General features: G+C 40.0%; 2 protein-coding genes across 6 annotated transcripts in view; both read left to right on the top strand.

Moving 5' to 3' along the window:
- Positions 1-366: 366 nt before the first annotated feature.
- On the top strand, positions 367-6,952 carry aktip (akt interacting protein). 4 transcript variants are annotated; one of them, XM_085449882.1, is made up of 10 exons: positions 367-555; positions 1,197-1,318; positions 2,680-2,891; positions 3,078-3,142; positions 3,251-3,351; positions 3,552-3,640; positions 4,801-4,899; positions 5,147-5,254; positions 5,386-5,446; positions 5,560-6,952. In XM_085449882.1, exons 2-10 carry the CDS (start codon positions 1,271-1,273, stop codon positions 5,665-5,667), a joined length of 891 nt encoding a protein of 296 aa, XP_085306008.1. In that variant the 5' UTR covers positions 367-555; positions 1,197-1,270; the 3' UTR covers positions 5,668-6,952. The 4 variants fall into 4 exon arrangements, with proteins under 4 accessions (XP_085306008.1, XP_085305924.1, XP_085306089.1 ...); XM_085449798.1 differs by having other exon boundaries at positions 1,193-1,318; XM_085449963.1 differs by having other exon boundaries at positions 368-458; positions 1,193-1,318.
- A 542-nt stretch (positions 6,953-7,494) lies between these two features.
- chd9 (chromodomain helicase DNA binding protein 9) overlaps positions 7,495-12,404 on the top strand; it is a 72,498-nt gene continuing 67,588 nt past the window's right edge. For both annotated transcript variants that reach the window (XM_085449372.1, XM_085449303.1), the window contains exons 1-2: positions 7,495-7,613; positions 10,429-12,076. In XM_085449372.1, coding sequence (XP_085305498.1) covers positions 10,538-12,076 — 1,539 coding nt within the window. In that variant the 5' untranslated portion in view covers positions 7,495-7,613; positions 10,429-10,537. The remainder of the gene's footprint in view (positions 7,614-10,428; positions 12,077-12,404) is intronic.

Genomic DNA, 12,404 nt, shown 5'->3' with positions numbered 1-12,404 from the left:
GCAAATGTTTAAATTAAACTTTAAACATTATACATCAAACATTTTCTTCACATTGCAGTATTTGTCTTTTTTGAATTCAAGTCACCATAAATAGAAGACTGTAATATTTGTGCTGGTGGAACTGCTCTCTTCTGGGGTTTTTCGGATGTCATTATTCTCTAGATTTTTTATTTTTTTAGATTTATTTATTTGTGGATTTATTTATTATTATTATTATTTCAAACATCCAAGTCCCCATTGAATTCGAGGCCTGTGTGTTAAAGGGCACGCTGTCTATCACGTGACGAAGTCACCAGCAAATCACCTGCTAAGATTTGTTTCCTTATGAACCAATAAGGACGCGTTGTACAGCAGCAAAACGCCCTTCATTTGTTAGATTGATCTCCGGTTTCTCTGTTTGTCAAATTATTTAGCTAACCTACGTTAGCCAGCTAGCTGGAATGGTAACCAAAGGAATGGTGAGCAGCTGTGCACTTTCCTTCGAAAATTAAGGTGGAACACGCCTTAACATTTATTAATATTTAAAGGGGCGTTTATACAGTTCAAGCAAATACGGTGAGTTTAATTAATAAGCTCTCTTAAGTGCAAGATCCACAGTTAAAGACTGGTTTTGTTAGCAACGTCAAATGTAACCTTAAACCTGAAGCTGACGTTAGGTAAGTCAAGTAAAACAAATGAGACTGTGTAAATCTGGTAAAATTAACTCGTCGTATGCTTTGACCGCTTATGTTGCCAAAATTCCAGCTGTCAAGTAGAAATATGTTACGTTCAGCTGCAACACCCTGGTCCATAACATTTGCTAACGTAGCACTGTAATCTCAGATTGTGGTGAATGACACTATCGCTCATGCTTGTACTAGAAATAACGAGACTTTAACAATACATTTGGTTAAAATCAGAACATTAGTTTAAAATTTGTTACGGCTCCGACAAGCAACGTTAGACACACAAGCTTTAAAACTTCTTCAATGAAACAGCTAGGTTAGCACGAAGCTAAGCTAGCCGAAACAACCCGTCCTAGTGTTAACTTTGTGGTGGCAAGTAGCTATGCTAGCTAAATTTGCATGGGATGCTTGATTAGTATTATTGTTGTTGTTATTATTATTATTATTATTTATTTTTTTTCGAGATGCGTGTTTAGGTTGTGTGTGTTTGACTTCAACTATAGCATTTATTTCCTGTTTCCACCAAGGCAGCGAATGGCCCGGAGACTACTTGTCGTGGGACCTTCATAAAAAGAGGGACATCAGTCTGAACCTCTGAACGAGTGATGAACTTAAACCCCTTCTGGAGCATGTCTACCAATACAAGTCGTAAGGTAAACGTTGTGGAGGTTTTTTGTTTGTTTGTTTTAAGCTGTAAACATACTGTAAACATTGCCATTCCCATTCGGTATTTTTTGTGGAAAAAATGGCAAACTTGATATTGATACAACACTTTAGTGTCCAGAAGCTTGCCCTTAGGTGCCTTTCAGATATGTACAAGCCTGTGGAAACCTCTCTCTAAAATGTGCTGCACATGATAGTCATGAGCTTTGCAAAGGAGATTTTTGATGACTTAACAGTGCAGTAAGTTTTGTTTGTTTTAACTAAAATCTTCACATATAAAATGTTTTGACTGCCTATTAAACCTGGAGTATAGTAGAGCTTACTATGGGTTACAAAGGTTGTATTTCTGCTGATTGCACTTCCTAAGATTAAAATAAATAAATAAATAAATAAAACCTGTACTTGTCTGCCAAAACTTGATTTCGATAGTCCTAATAATTTAACATTTGAGGGGACAAACATCAAACTGAGAAAATGTATAGCTTTGTCTTTTCTCAGCCTTGATTCCCGCACCTGTTCCCACTTGGATTCATATTGTTAAGCTTGTTAACAAATCTTGTTAAACTGGAAAACTTTCATACTCGACCTAAGGGTGTGGTTTTTCCACTCATTTTGGGGGAAATATGCTTATATTGTGTGAAGTTTAACTATAACCATATGATTTAAAACTACATTATAACAAAGTCTCCACTCTTTCTGTGTTGTGTTTGGTGAAGTTTGCTACTGCTTGACTAAATTTCCACCAGCACCCACAGTGGTGGGGAGGGGATTTAGGAGGGACGAAAACGGTGTGAGTGACCTTGTTTGTCTCATTGAAGGTACATTTTAACACATTCTACAGTCAAGGGTTGTTTTTTTGTTGTTGTTGTTGTTGGGGTTTTTTTTTTTTTTTTTTTTTTTTTAAAGTGATTTTTTTTTAAGTGCAATATTTATTGCAAGCATTTCTTGCACTGTTTCTTATGGCTTCCTGATGTATCCTGCCATTCAAAACAGCATTCTTCTGTTTTGTGTTCAGAGTGCACTGTGACACTTTACCGCAACTCCTCCTATCATCCTTGCGTCATCAGTAAGATGGCGTTACAGCTAGGCATGAAAACGCTTGCTCTTGTCTAGACATGGCTCCCTGACGAGCTACAAACCAGATGGGCAGTGTAACTTGAGAGGTCACTCACAGCACATGGTCACTACCCTGTGCCATCGGATTACTCCTTAGGTCTACCGTTTGAGCATTTATATACACTATCTAAATTTGACTGAGGGGGTTCCTTCTGATTTTTTTTCCCCTCCCACATAGCATGGGCTTTAATGTTTGATGTGTTAAGATCCCTGTCATGTTTTCAATCCTGAACAGCCGAGATCTGACAACGAGGAACAAAGCGGGCATGGGGAGCAGAGGGCCAGTCCAGCCCGGATGCCCTTCGGCAGAAAGCAGCTTCCGCCGATTCCTAAGAATGCAGCCCCTATTACCAAGCCTTCCCCAATGGGTACCCCAATCCAGTCTGCCAATGGCACGCATGCCTCTTATGGCCCTTTTTACTTGGAGTACTCTCTGCTGGCTGAGTTGTACGTATTGGTCCAGTATCAGAATTTAAATTTCAGTTTGTTGTTAATTTCTTGGCATGCTCAAATATGCTGGTAGCCCTTGTTTTTAAAATACCCACTGTATACATTTTGTATTAAACTAGTTTCACAGTATCATTTAAATTGTTTTTATTTGGTTTCCCTTCTGATTTTTCTTGTGACCTGCAGCACATTAGTGATAAAGCAGAAGCTCCCTGGAATTTATGTCCAGCCATCCTACAAGTCTGCACTAAGTAAGGATTCCACTTTTAAAAGTTCATGCAATTAATCACTTTTTATATATCAGGGGAAAGACAAAAAAAGTGATAAGTGATTCTAAAATGGCATCTCTCACTGTCTAGTGTGGTTTGGTGTCATATTCATCAGACATGGCTTGTACCAGGATGGTGTCTTCAAGTTCACTGTGTATATTCCAGACAATTATCCAGATGGGGAGTGTCCTGTAAGTATTAAAAAAATGTTCTTGTTTGATATTTTGCCCCTTACCAAAAAGTGAGATTGCATGATTTAGCTAAAAAGAGTAAACATTGGAAAATGCAAGATGTATGTCATTATAAATAAGAAGTAGCAGCATAAATGATGTATACATAAACTGTCATAAAATATGGTTTAAGAAAAAATGGTGCAAACAATTTGTTTCAGAAATTAGTATTTGACATACCAGTCTTCCATCCACTTGTTGACCCTGTGTCTGGAGAGCTTGATGTCAGAAGAGCTTTTACCAAATGGAGGTAGGTTTATCATTTTTCTGCTTATGTACTTTGCTTTGTTACTTTTCTCGAATTATATTTTGAAGTGGAAGGAATTGGGGGGGAGGTTGGAAAAACTTGAGCAACTAAATGAATCACCAAGCTCAGTGTGGGCTGCTGCTGTAGGCTTCAAGGTTCAACAGAGGTGCTCTTTTGCATACCTTGGTTGTAACAAATGCTTATGTGAGTAACTTACTTTTCTATCACCTGGAAGGAAACTGGCCGCCGCTGGCTTCTGGTGCCTACAAGGCATTTTCAGCAGAGAACTGCCACTTGCTGATGTTTTCTATTTTTAGACTGTGTTTTAAACCCAGTAGATCAGCATTTTCTTAAACAAACTGAATGACTGGGTGGTAGCATGGGTGTGGGCACCAGACAAACTAGTCTGTTTGTTTAAGAAAATGCTGATCTACTGGGTTTAAAACACAGTCTAAAAATAGAAAACATCAGCAAGTCATTTAAATCACTTTTCTTTCCCATTCTTATGTTTGGTTTGAAATTCAGCACGTCACCAGGTTTACATGCCTGACTGATTTACTGTCATGCGATTGCCTGAGATATTTGCTGTAACATACAGTTGAACAGGTGTAAAATATGAGAGAGAGAGAGATATGCACCAGGAAACGTGATTCTGAAAAGTAACACAAATCCAAAAACTGTATGCCATGACTAGCTGTGCTTCTCGACGTTATCAAAAACTGAACTACGCACAAGGCAGTAAAAACAAGTTTATTATGCTATTCAGCAAGGACTGACAGTGGCATGGACTGTAGTACAAGTTTTGCATTTAAAGGCATCTTGGCACTCCTCCATGATGCAGATGTAGCTAACAGCTCTGTTTGTTAACAGAGGAAAACTCATCTGTTCCTGAAGCAGAGTTAACTTACAAATTACCTGCTTGCTAGCAAGTTTTCTTCAACAAACTTAGTATTTCTCTCTGCTGCACTGGAATCATCTTAGTGACACCAACTAATTCATAAAGTAATATTATATGTGCTTTATGCTGCAATATAAAGCACCTTGGGGCGACAGTAATTTTTTATTTTATTTTTTATTTTTTTGGCTCTCTATATACGATATGTAACTGAATTAAAATAAATCAAACATTTACTGACTTCATCCACCTGTGTGTGTGTGTGTAGACGGAATCACAACCACATCTGGCAAGTCCTGATGTATGCACGTACAGTTTTTTACAAGATTAACACCACAGACCCACTCAACCCAGAGGCTGCTGTACTGTGAGTTTAACATTCTTGGTTTTTGCCTTTTTTTTTTTCCCCTTAATGGAACTTGTTGTGTGTGTATATTTTATTTTTCCTCTGAAAATGTTAAAAAAAAAAAAATCTTGTTAGTCATTTATAGAAAAACATAATTAAAATCTCGACTAAGAAACTGGTCTTTTAGCACTCTGTGCAAAGTGATGTTTCTAGCTAAATAAGTTTGACACTTGCTTTTTTTTTTTTTTCTTTCTTTCTTTTTCCCCAGCTACGAGAAGGATGTGCAGTTGTTCAAAAGCAAAGTGGTAGATAGTGTGAAACTATGCAACAGTCATCTTTTTGATCAGCCAAAGATCGATGATCCCTACGCAATAAGGTTGGTCAACTGTCCATTTCACATTCTAGTGCTGACCACAATAAGGAAAAAAGTGTGTGTGTTTGTTAAAACTCTAAAGAGGGAAAAAATTATCTTGTGTTCGGTTCTCCACTTTGATCCATTGGTTTCAGTTTTTCCCCATGGAACCCAGCTGTACATGAAGAAGCAAAAGACAGGATGTTCACATACAAGGTAAGTTTTGCTAAATTAAAACTTTGCACTTTCGAAGCAGGAGAGAGTTTAATCTGCATATTTTATCTGGTGATTCTTATTATGCAGCTTTTAATTTGTTGTTGTTGCCCTAGAGACGACCTGAGGATCACCACAAGGCATCTCAGGCATCGGGTTTGTCTTGGGTAAAGCCTGGCTCGACACAGCCCTTCAGCAAAGAAGACAATCCTCCCCAGAGCTGAATCTGCAATGTCAAGATAGTGGCCACTAGAGGGAGTCAGAAGCATCAGATTCCATGCCACAGGCTTGCATCAGCCATCTGTGTGAAAGTAGAACCTTGGTAGTTGGCAACTTTATATTAGCTCTTCACATTTATTGCTTGGCTTTAAAAGCTTTTTTTTAGGCCTCAAAGAGTTTTAGAAAAAGGAAACCAAGTTTGTATCATATTTAAATCAACAATGACAAATGGATGCGTCAACATCCTTTAGGGTAAGATGCAATCAAAGTACATTCTCATTTTCGTTTTCTTATCCATTCACATATTTAGTTACGTTATGACATACAGCTGCAAAAGGCTGTGGACGATGTGAGTGAAATTATTTTCATTCTTATTGTAAGTACAGTGGATTGCATATCAATACCACTTGTTCAATTTGGCTCAGGACTGTTTATTTGTAAGACTCGGAATGTTTAATCACAGCTGTGTTGGTGGGGAAAAAAAAACCCTGTCACATCCTCCTCTATTACCAAGTTAGGTTGACATTTGCTTTATATTTGTGTTTTATTGGACAATGAGTTATTTTTTATTTCCACTGTGTAAACGGTTGTCTTACTTTGCAGCAGAGTTGGCAAATATGGTTTTAAATAAGATTCTAAGTAAGTAAGCTTATGTATTTTGCCAGATTTGAAATAATTTTGAATGTTTTATATATATATCATTGGTTATTAAAGGTTTGATGTGTAAATAATGGATTCTATGCTGAGGTTTAAGAGACATCTGCATTGGTGCTCTGTAAGAGAATGTCTTTTTTTTTTTTTTCTTTTTTTTTTGTAGATAATTGTAAATTACTCCCAAATAAATGACGTTACTCTAGAATTACAGAAGTCTGGAAGACAAACGCCTTTATTTTGATAAAGTTTAGTTATTTAGGACACTCTGAACAGCAAAATAGGATGGTAATAAACTGGGGTGCTTCATATTCTTTAGTTACAGGCCAGTGTCAGTTCAAACTTGAAGTCTTCAAGCAGAGGAATTTGGCTTGATTGCTGTATTTGGAAATACTGTAGGAAAATAGATTTAAAATCAATATAAATTCAATAAAGAAATGAGCACAGCAGGTATGTTGGCCAAAGTTGTTTGAGCTGCTGTAAGAGGGAAAGTTGTAACAATAATTGTAATTTACATGATGCCATTTGGGCTCTTCAGAAGTTCAAATGTGTTGATACGTGAACCATTTGTTCTTGACTGCTTAGGTTTGAAATTGAAACGGTATTCTTTGAAATCAATAAAAGGATTTTTAAAAGCTATGTATGTTTATGTATTTTTTTTTTCAAGTGTTTGTTTTGAACTAATGAAAACCTGATTACAAGAAACGTATTTCAAACATAATTACTCAATACAGTTACTGATACAAAGTGGCGATTTCTGTTATACTAGAAATGATTCTATCAAAGAAAACTACGTTCAAATTTGAAGTTACTTATTTTAGCGAAGTATTTCCCTCTGGCAACAGATGGCGTTATGTACCCACAGCTGAAAGCATCTCCGGCTCCTGTCACGTTCGCACTGAGGACAGACTAGGGTACATGTGCGAATATAAAACCTCTCCGGATTGGCTCCGGTTTAGACGCGGCCATCTTATGCACTCTGTCAACACAGCAACTTTACAAACGATGACATGATTTAATCAGCAACGCCCTGGCGCCACCGTCCTCAAAGTAGTCACAGTTGGTGAACCGGTTTTTAATTTAACATGGAAATTAGTGATTTTGGCAAATTGTCAGCGGTCCAATCACAGAGAGGGTTACTAATATGCAAATGCGGCGTTATCACAGTCACGTCAGCAGCAGCAGCAGAGCCGCTGTGCCGTGGTCGCCAGCAGGAGTACAACTAACAACACAGTAACAACTTCGCTAATACCACTCTGTCTTCATTGGCGTCTGGAGCTGCGCTTTGTGGTTCTTTCAGGTAAGAAACTGCGCTAATTACGTTGACTTTTCTGAGACGCGTTTGGACTTGTGGGCTTCTGTTTCATACAGTCAAGTAGCTGTCAAATTTCGGACAGTGAGTCAATGAGGGTCGCCTCAGCTGTCTGATGACACACCGCCTAGCTGGCTGTGTATCTTCCCTGTAGAAGCAAGGGTGTTCAGGAGCCAAAAACTTGTTTGTTTTCTTTGAATTCGCATCGAAAGCAGCAAATATCATCGTACTTTTTCAGAGTTTGACGCCTACATGTAAATGCGCGTGTCTCCAAAGTACTCCTTGGTGGGTTCTTCTTGGTCATGGTGGTCCTGAACTGACAGCGACCAGCCGGGCTCAAAGCAGCATGGCACTTGACTGTGGACGCCGATGTACTTAACAGTGCCAATACTTCGACAGGTTATTTGAAATGAAAACGAAAGTCAGGCGAGGATAAAGTAGTTGGCTGTTATCACGGTCACAATCATTGACGACCTCTCCATCCATCTCCGGCCCCCTCCCCCTCCCTATCTTCTTCTGTGAGCAGCGTCACGACACCTTTTGAATCCTTAGGTTATACGGTTCGAGTGCACGTGCGCACCTCGACAAACAGTTTTATATCTAAAACTCAAATGTTCCACGTGCGTTCATTTTCTTTCCGCTCGCCGAGCAGTTGCGCTTAAAGTAGCGCAACACATTGCCGCCTCGTCGGCTTATCAACCACCGCGCTCGCAGAGGCTGTAGCCATTTCTGAGGGAAGATGAAGAGGATGATATTAACTCAAGAGGTGAGCTCGGTGTCTTGCTTAAACATGGTCGCTTAAGGGCTTTGAAAACACCACAGAGGTATAGCCATGTCGCCAACTGAGACACTTTACCAATAACAACCTTGGAAGTTTCCTAAAAGTGGACTGAAAAGCGTTCGTATACGCGCTTAGCTTTTGCTTCAACTTTCAGTTAAATTGATATTGTTTCAATTTTGTTAGTTTTACACGGACATCTCCCCAAATTTCAGGAGCAGTTTATAAACACAGTTCATGTTGATATTAGGCATGAGTTGCACGTGCCTGGATGGTGCTCACAACGTCACAATTATGAAGGAAACAGCTGGAAAGCATCAGAGGGGAGAGGGGACTGGTCTATGCCTCGGAGCCAGATGGGTGGCGTTTGAAGGTTAGCAGTTGCTTGGTTTAGCTATAGGGATCCTGCATATAGATAGGGATCTACAGAAACTTAAAACTGACAAGTAATTACATGGCAGTCACATGATTTCCCAATAAACATAATGATCACTAGAGAAAGCACTGGAGAGAGTCTTGAGCTTGAAGAACAGCCCAATGTGAAAACAGGAATTGCTTCATGCCTGTGTGAATTGACTTTTGCAGGGACCTGGTGGTTAGTGGGGAGAGTGGTAATGTGCATGACAATGAGTCTTAAAAGGAAATGTAGTGATAGTACAGTAAAGTAGATTTCCTTTCTCTGTATGTTTAATTTAAGATTTAAATATTGCTTTCAAAATGCAAAGCAGTGGCATGAGGTGGTGAGAATGTTATGAATTGTTTGTTAATATATGAGATTACACATTTCTCAGGTTTGATGTTAGTAACGTTATAAAGTCACTATAAAACTCGTAATGTAGCAAGTGGAACTGTTTAACTCTGAGAGTTCATGTAGACATTTCTGTTGCTATGGGCCAAGCAGGCCACCTATGCTGGTTCACCTTAAGGTGAACTTAACTTGCATACAGAGAAGTTGGCTGTTAGAATCACTTAGTCAAAAGGATTTTTTAGGTGGGCTTTTCTTATAGCCATCACAAAACTGCAGCAGCAGCTGGATAACTGCCAGTTAAACAAGAAAAATCAAACTTATGACTTTATCTTTTTTAGGAATCATTTTTTAGTTTATTAGCTTGTGCACATTGCTCTGTTGTTGTTGTTTTTTGCATAATATTATCCATATTAGGCTGGTGTCTCTGATAACAAATCACACAGTCAGTAGTTGAGAGCACCATAATTTTTTTTATGCTGGTAGAATGTTATGTTAAACCATTTACTAGCATGGCTATTATTTTAAATATATGCTGTGATAAAGAAAAAGATGCCAGACAAAAATATGGGACAAATGTCTGTGTTCATTTGTGTGCCTGTGTGCATGTTAAGTCAGCATAATAACTGACCTCGGTAGGCTTCTGTCATCTTCCGCTGGTCTGTGGTTGCAGAACACGCACATGCGCATGCTTAAAGGGCCTCCTTTGCCTCTGTCCTTAGCTGTTGAAATTCTATCAGCTGTCTGCACCTCCCACACATTCTGCAGTAGCAGGGCAGGCAGCTTCATTGGTTGTGAAGGTAGGGGGTTGAGGCGCATTTGTGCGTATGTGTGTATTTGAAAAGGGTGGGGGTACAGGAAGAGGCACCTGCTGGTGGCTGGCGGTTGGTTTGCACCAGCTGCTTTGCTGCACACATGAAAGGCAATGCTGACAGATAACTGACAGTACCAAGTTTCTCCAGAACCATGACATAGCCTTCACTTGGATAAGTGCTTTTATATGTCAGATTGATAGAGTCATGCAGTTTTACTGCTCTCAAAGAATGCATCATTGATGATGAAGTGGATGACAAAGTTCAATATGGTGGACAAAAATATACTTGATAAACTGTTGTGTCATCTTTTAACTGGAAATTATTTGTGCATGTGTTTAAAGGTTGATTATGCTAATAAGTTTTTTTTTTTACCAAATGAAATCTGATGTAGGCCATAGATTACCAGCTGAAACTTTATCATCTGATATAAGTATTATAATTTATATTTTTTTCTCTTCATTTTAGGGCATGAAAACTATATAGTCGGCATGCTGTAGCTCTAAAGAGAGGCATTTGGGGACCAGTTTGGATCCATTGGTGTTCCAGAGGTTCCAGTCATCCTCCAGCCTCCACCATGGACTTCTTTAATGACCCTAGCCTCTTTGGTGGAGGTTTGGAAGGGCTGGATGACGATGGCTTCGCTTCAGCACCATCACTCGTGGATGAGCTAAATCTTACTGCTGACTTTGAACCGCTCCAAGTGGAGCCTCTTGGCCCTGGGAAGCATCAAGACATGATGCCACCAGCTTCTACCCAACAAGCTATGCCTAGTTACAGCCAGTCAATGGGTCATTACATTGACATTAAGGCCAATGTGGCTCAGGCATTTTCTGGTTCTCAGGGCATAAGTGAAGGCATGATTACAGAGCAACATGGCTCATACCATAATGCTCCCATGAGTCAAGTTCCTCAATCCAATGGGCTCTTCTGTAACAGTGGCAGTCCGATGTGGGGTAACCAAGACCAGAATGGGAACATGTACCAGGCCTTACCTCAACAGCAGCTTTGTCATCAACAGCAACAACTACAAAGCCAGCAACTTCATGGCAGACATCAAACACAGCACCATCCCTGTTATCAGCAAGAGGAGCAGCAGCACAGAATGCGACAGCAGCAGCTGCAACAACAGCAAAGTCATCAGCAACAGCTGTTAAACCAGCACCAACAAATTAACACACAGACTGTGTCCCTGCAGCAGCAGCATCACAATTTCCCGTTTCACCAGGGAGGCCAGTCCAGCAGCCAACAGCAAATTCACCACACTCAGCAGCAGGTTCAGCGCCAACTAACTGTGAGAGAGCAGCAGTTCCACTCAAGAGCTCTTCCAAGTAAGCATTATTTGGAAAGTCAGAATGCTTCTATGACTGCAACTTGCTTGCAAACACAGCCACAGCAAGGTAACTACCAGTTGGTCAGGGAATGTCAAGCTTTCCCTGGAACAGGACTGGAAGAATCTAACCTGTCCTTTCCCATGCACTCATCATCTATGGTTCATTCCCTGCCCATATGCTCTGTCAGTTCTGCCAGAGCTTATCAACCAACTCAGTACCCTACTTATCCTGGGGAGCCAGAATTACCCAGTCTCAATGAGCAATCTTTGTCCTCAGCCTCGGTGTCTAGGCCCAGCAACACCACTGCACCACTCACTTCTACAATACCCGAACTTACAGGGACACCATGCCAGTTTTCATCCACTGCACATTTGAGTCAGCAGCACACTAGGACCCCAATTAGCCAGGCAGAGGAATGTCCTTTCCGTGCTATACGTTGCTCCAGAGAAACCCAGGGAAACTGCAAGTCATCTGAGCTGTTTGGTGAATCTATGCGACCCTACCCCAACATCACCACCCACCTGCCTTCTGAGCAGCCTCAGAGTTGTAGGGTTATCAACACTAATGGATACCAAGCTTTGGGAGACAGCCTTTTACCATCAGCAGCTCATGATGAAGACTTGGATGGCCTGGAGCCTCCTGACCTCCTGCCTGACCTACTGCCCCAACTTGAGCATGTTTTTAAGCAAGAGGACAAATCTAACTGTGGCTGGACTGATACTACTCAGGAGATTGGAATTGAGTACAGGAAACCATCACCCATTGAGTACAGTGAAGATAAGGTAACACATTTCATCCTTTTTGTTCCTAAAGCATTTGTTTAAAGGCACTGCACTGATCTTTATATATAACCATACACCTCATACTTAACACCCATTTCTAAGTTATAGTCAGTGACAAGAATGAAAATGAATAAGCTGAATGAAATGAAACAGTGATGTGTTGAATTTCACAATTTTAAATATTTTTTTTCTTTAATAATGGAGAAATATTTTCTTCTTTCCATATTATGGCACAGAATTCGGCCACTCATATAATGCTTAGCTATCTCAGGTAGAACATGTGCTTGCCTAGTAGAAAACCTGCAATCAGCAGTGGAAAGGGGAAGGT

The sequence above is a fragment of the Copadichromis virginalis genome, linkage group LG1, assembly GCF_057382275.1.
Source record: "Copadichromis virginalis isolate Kocher_CV1m ecotype Utaka linkage group LG1, C_Virginalis_male_GT1.1, whole genome shotgun sequence".
Classification (NCBI taxonomy): domain Eukaryota; kingdom Metazoa; phylum Chordata; class Actinopteri; order Cichliformes; family Cichlidae; genus Copadichromis; species Copadichromis virginalis.
This window is presented reverse-complemented; position numbering and strand designations above follow the sequence as displayed.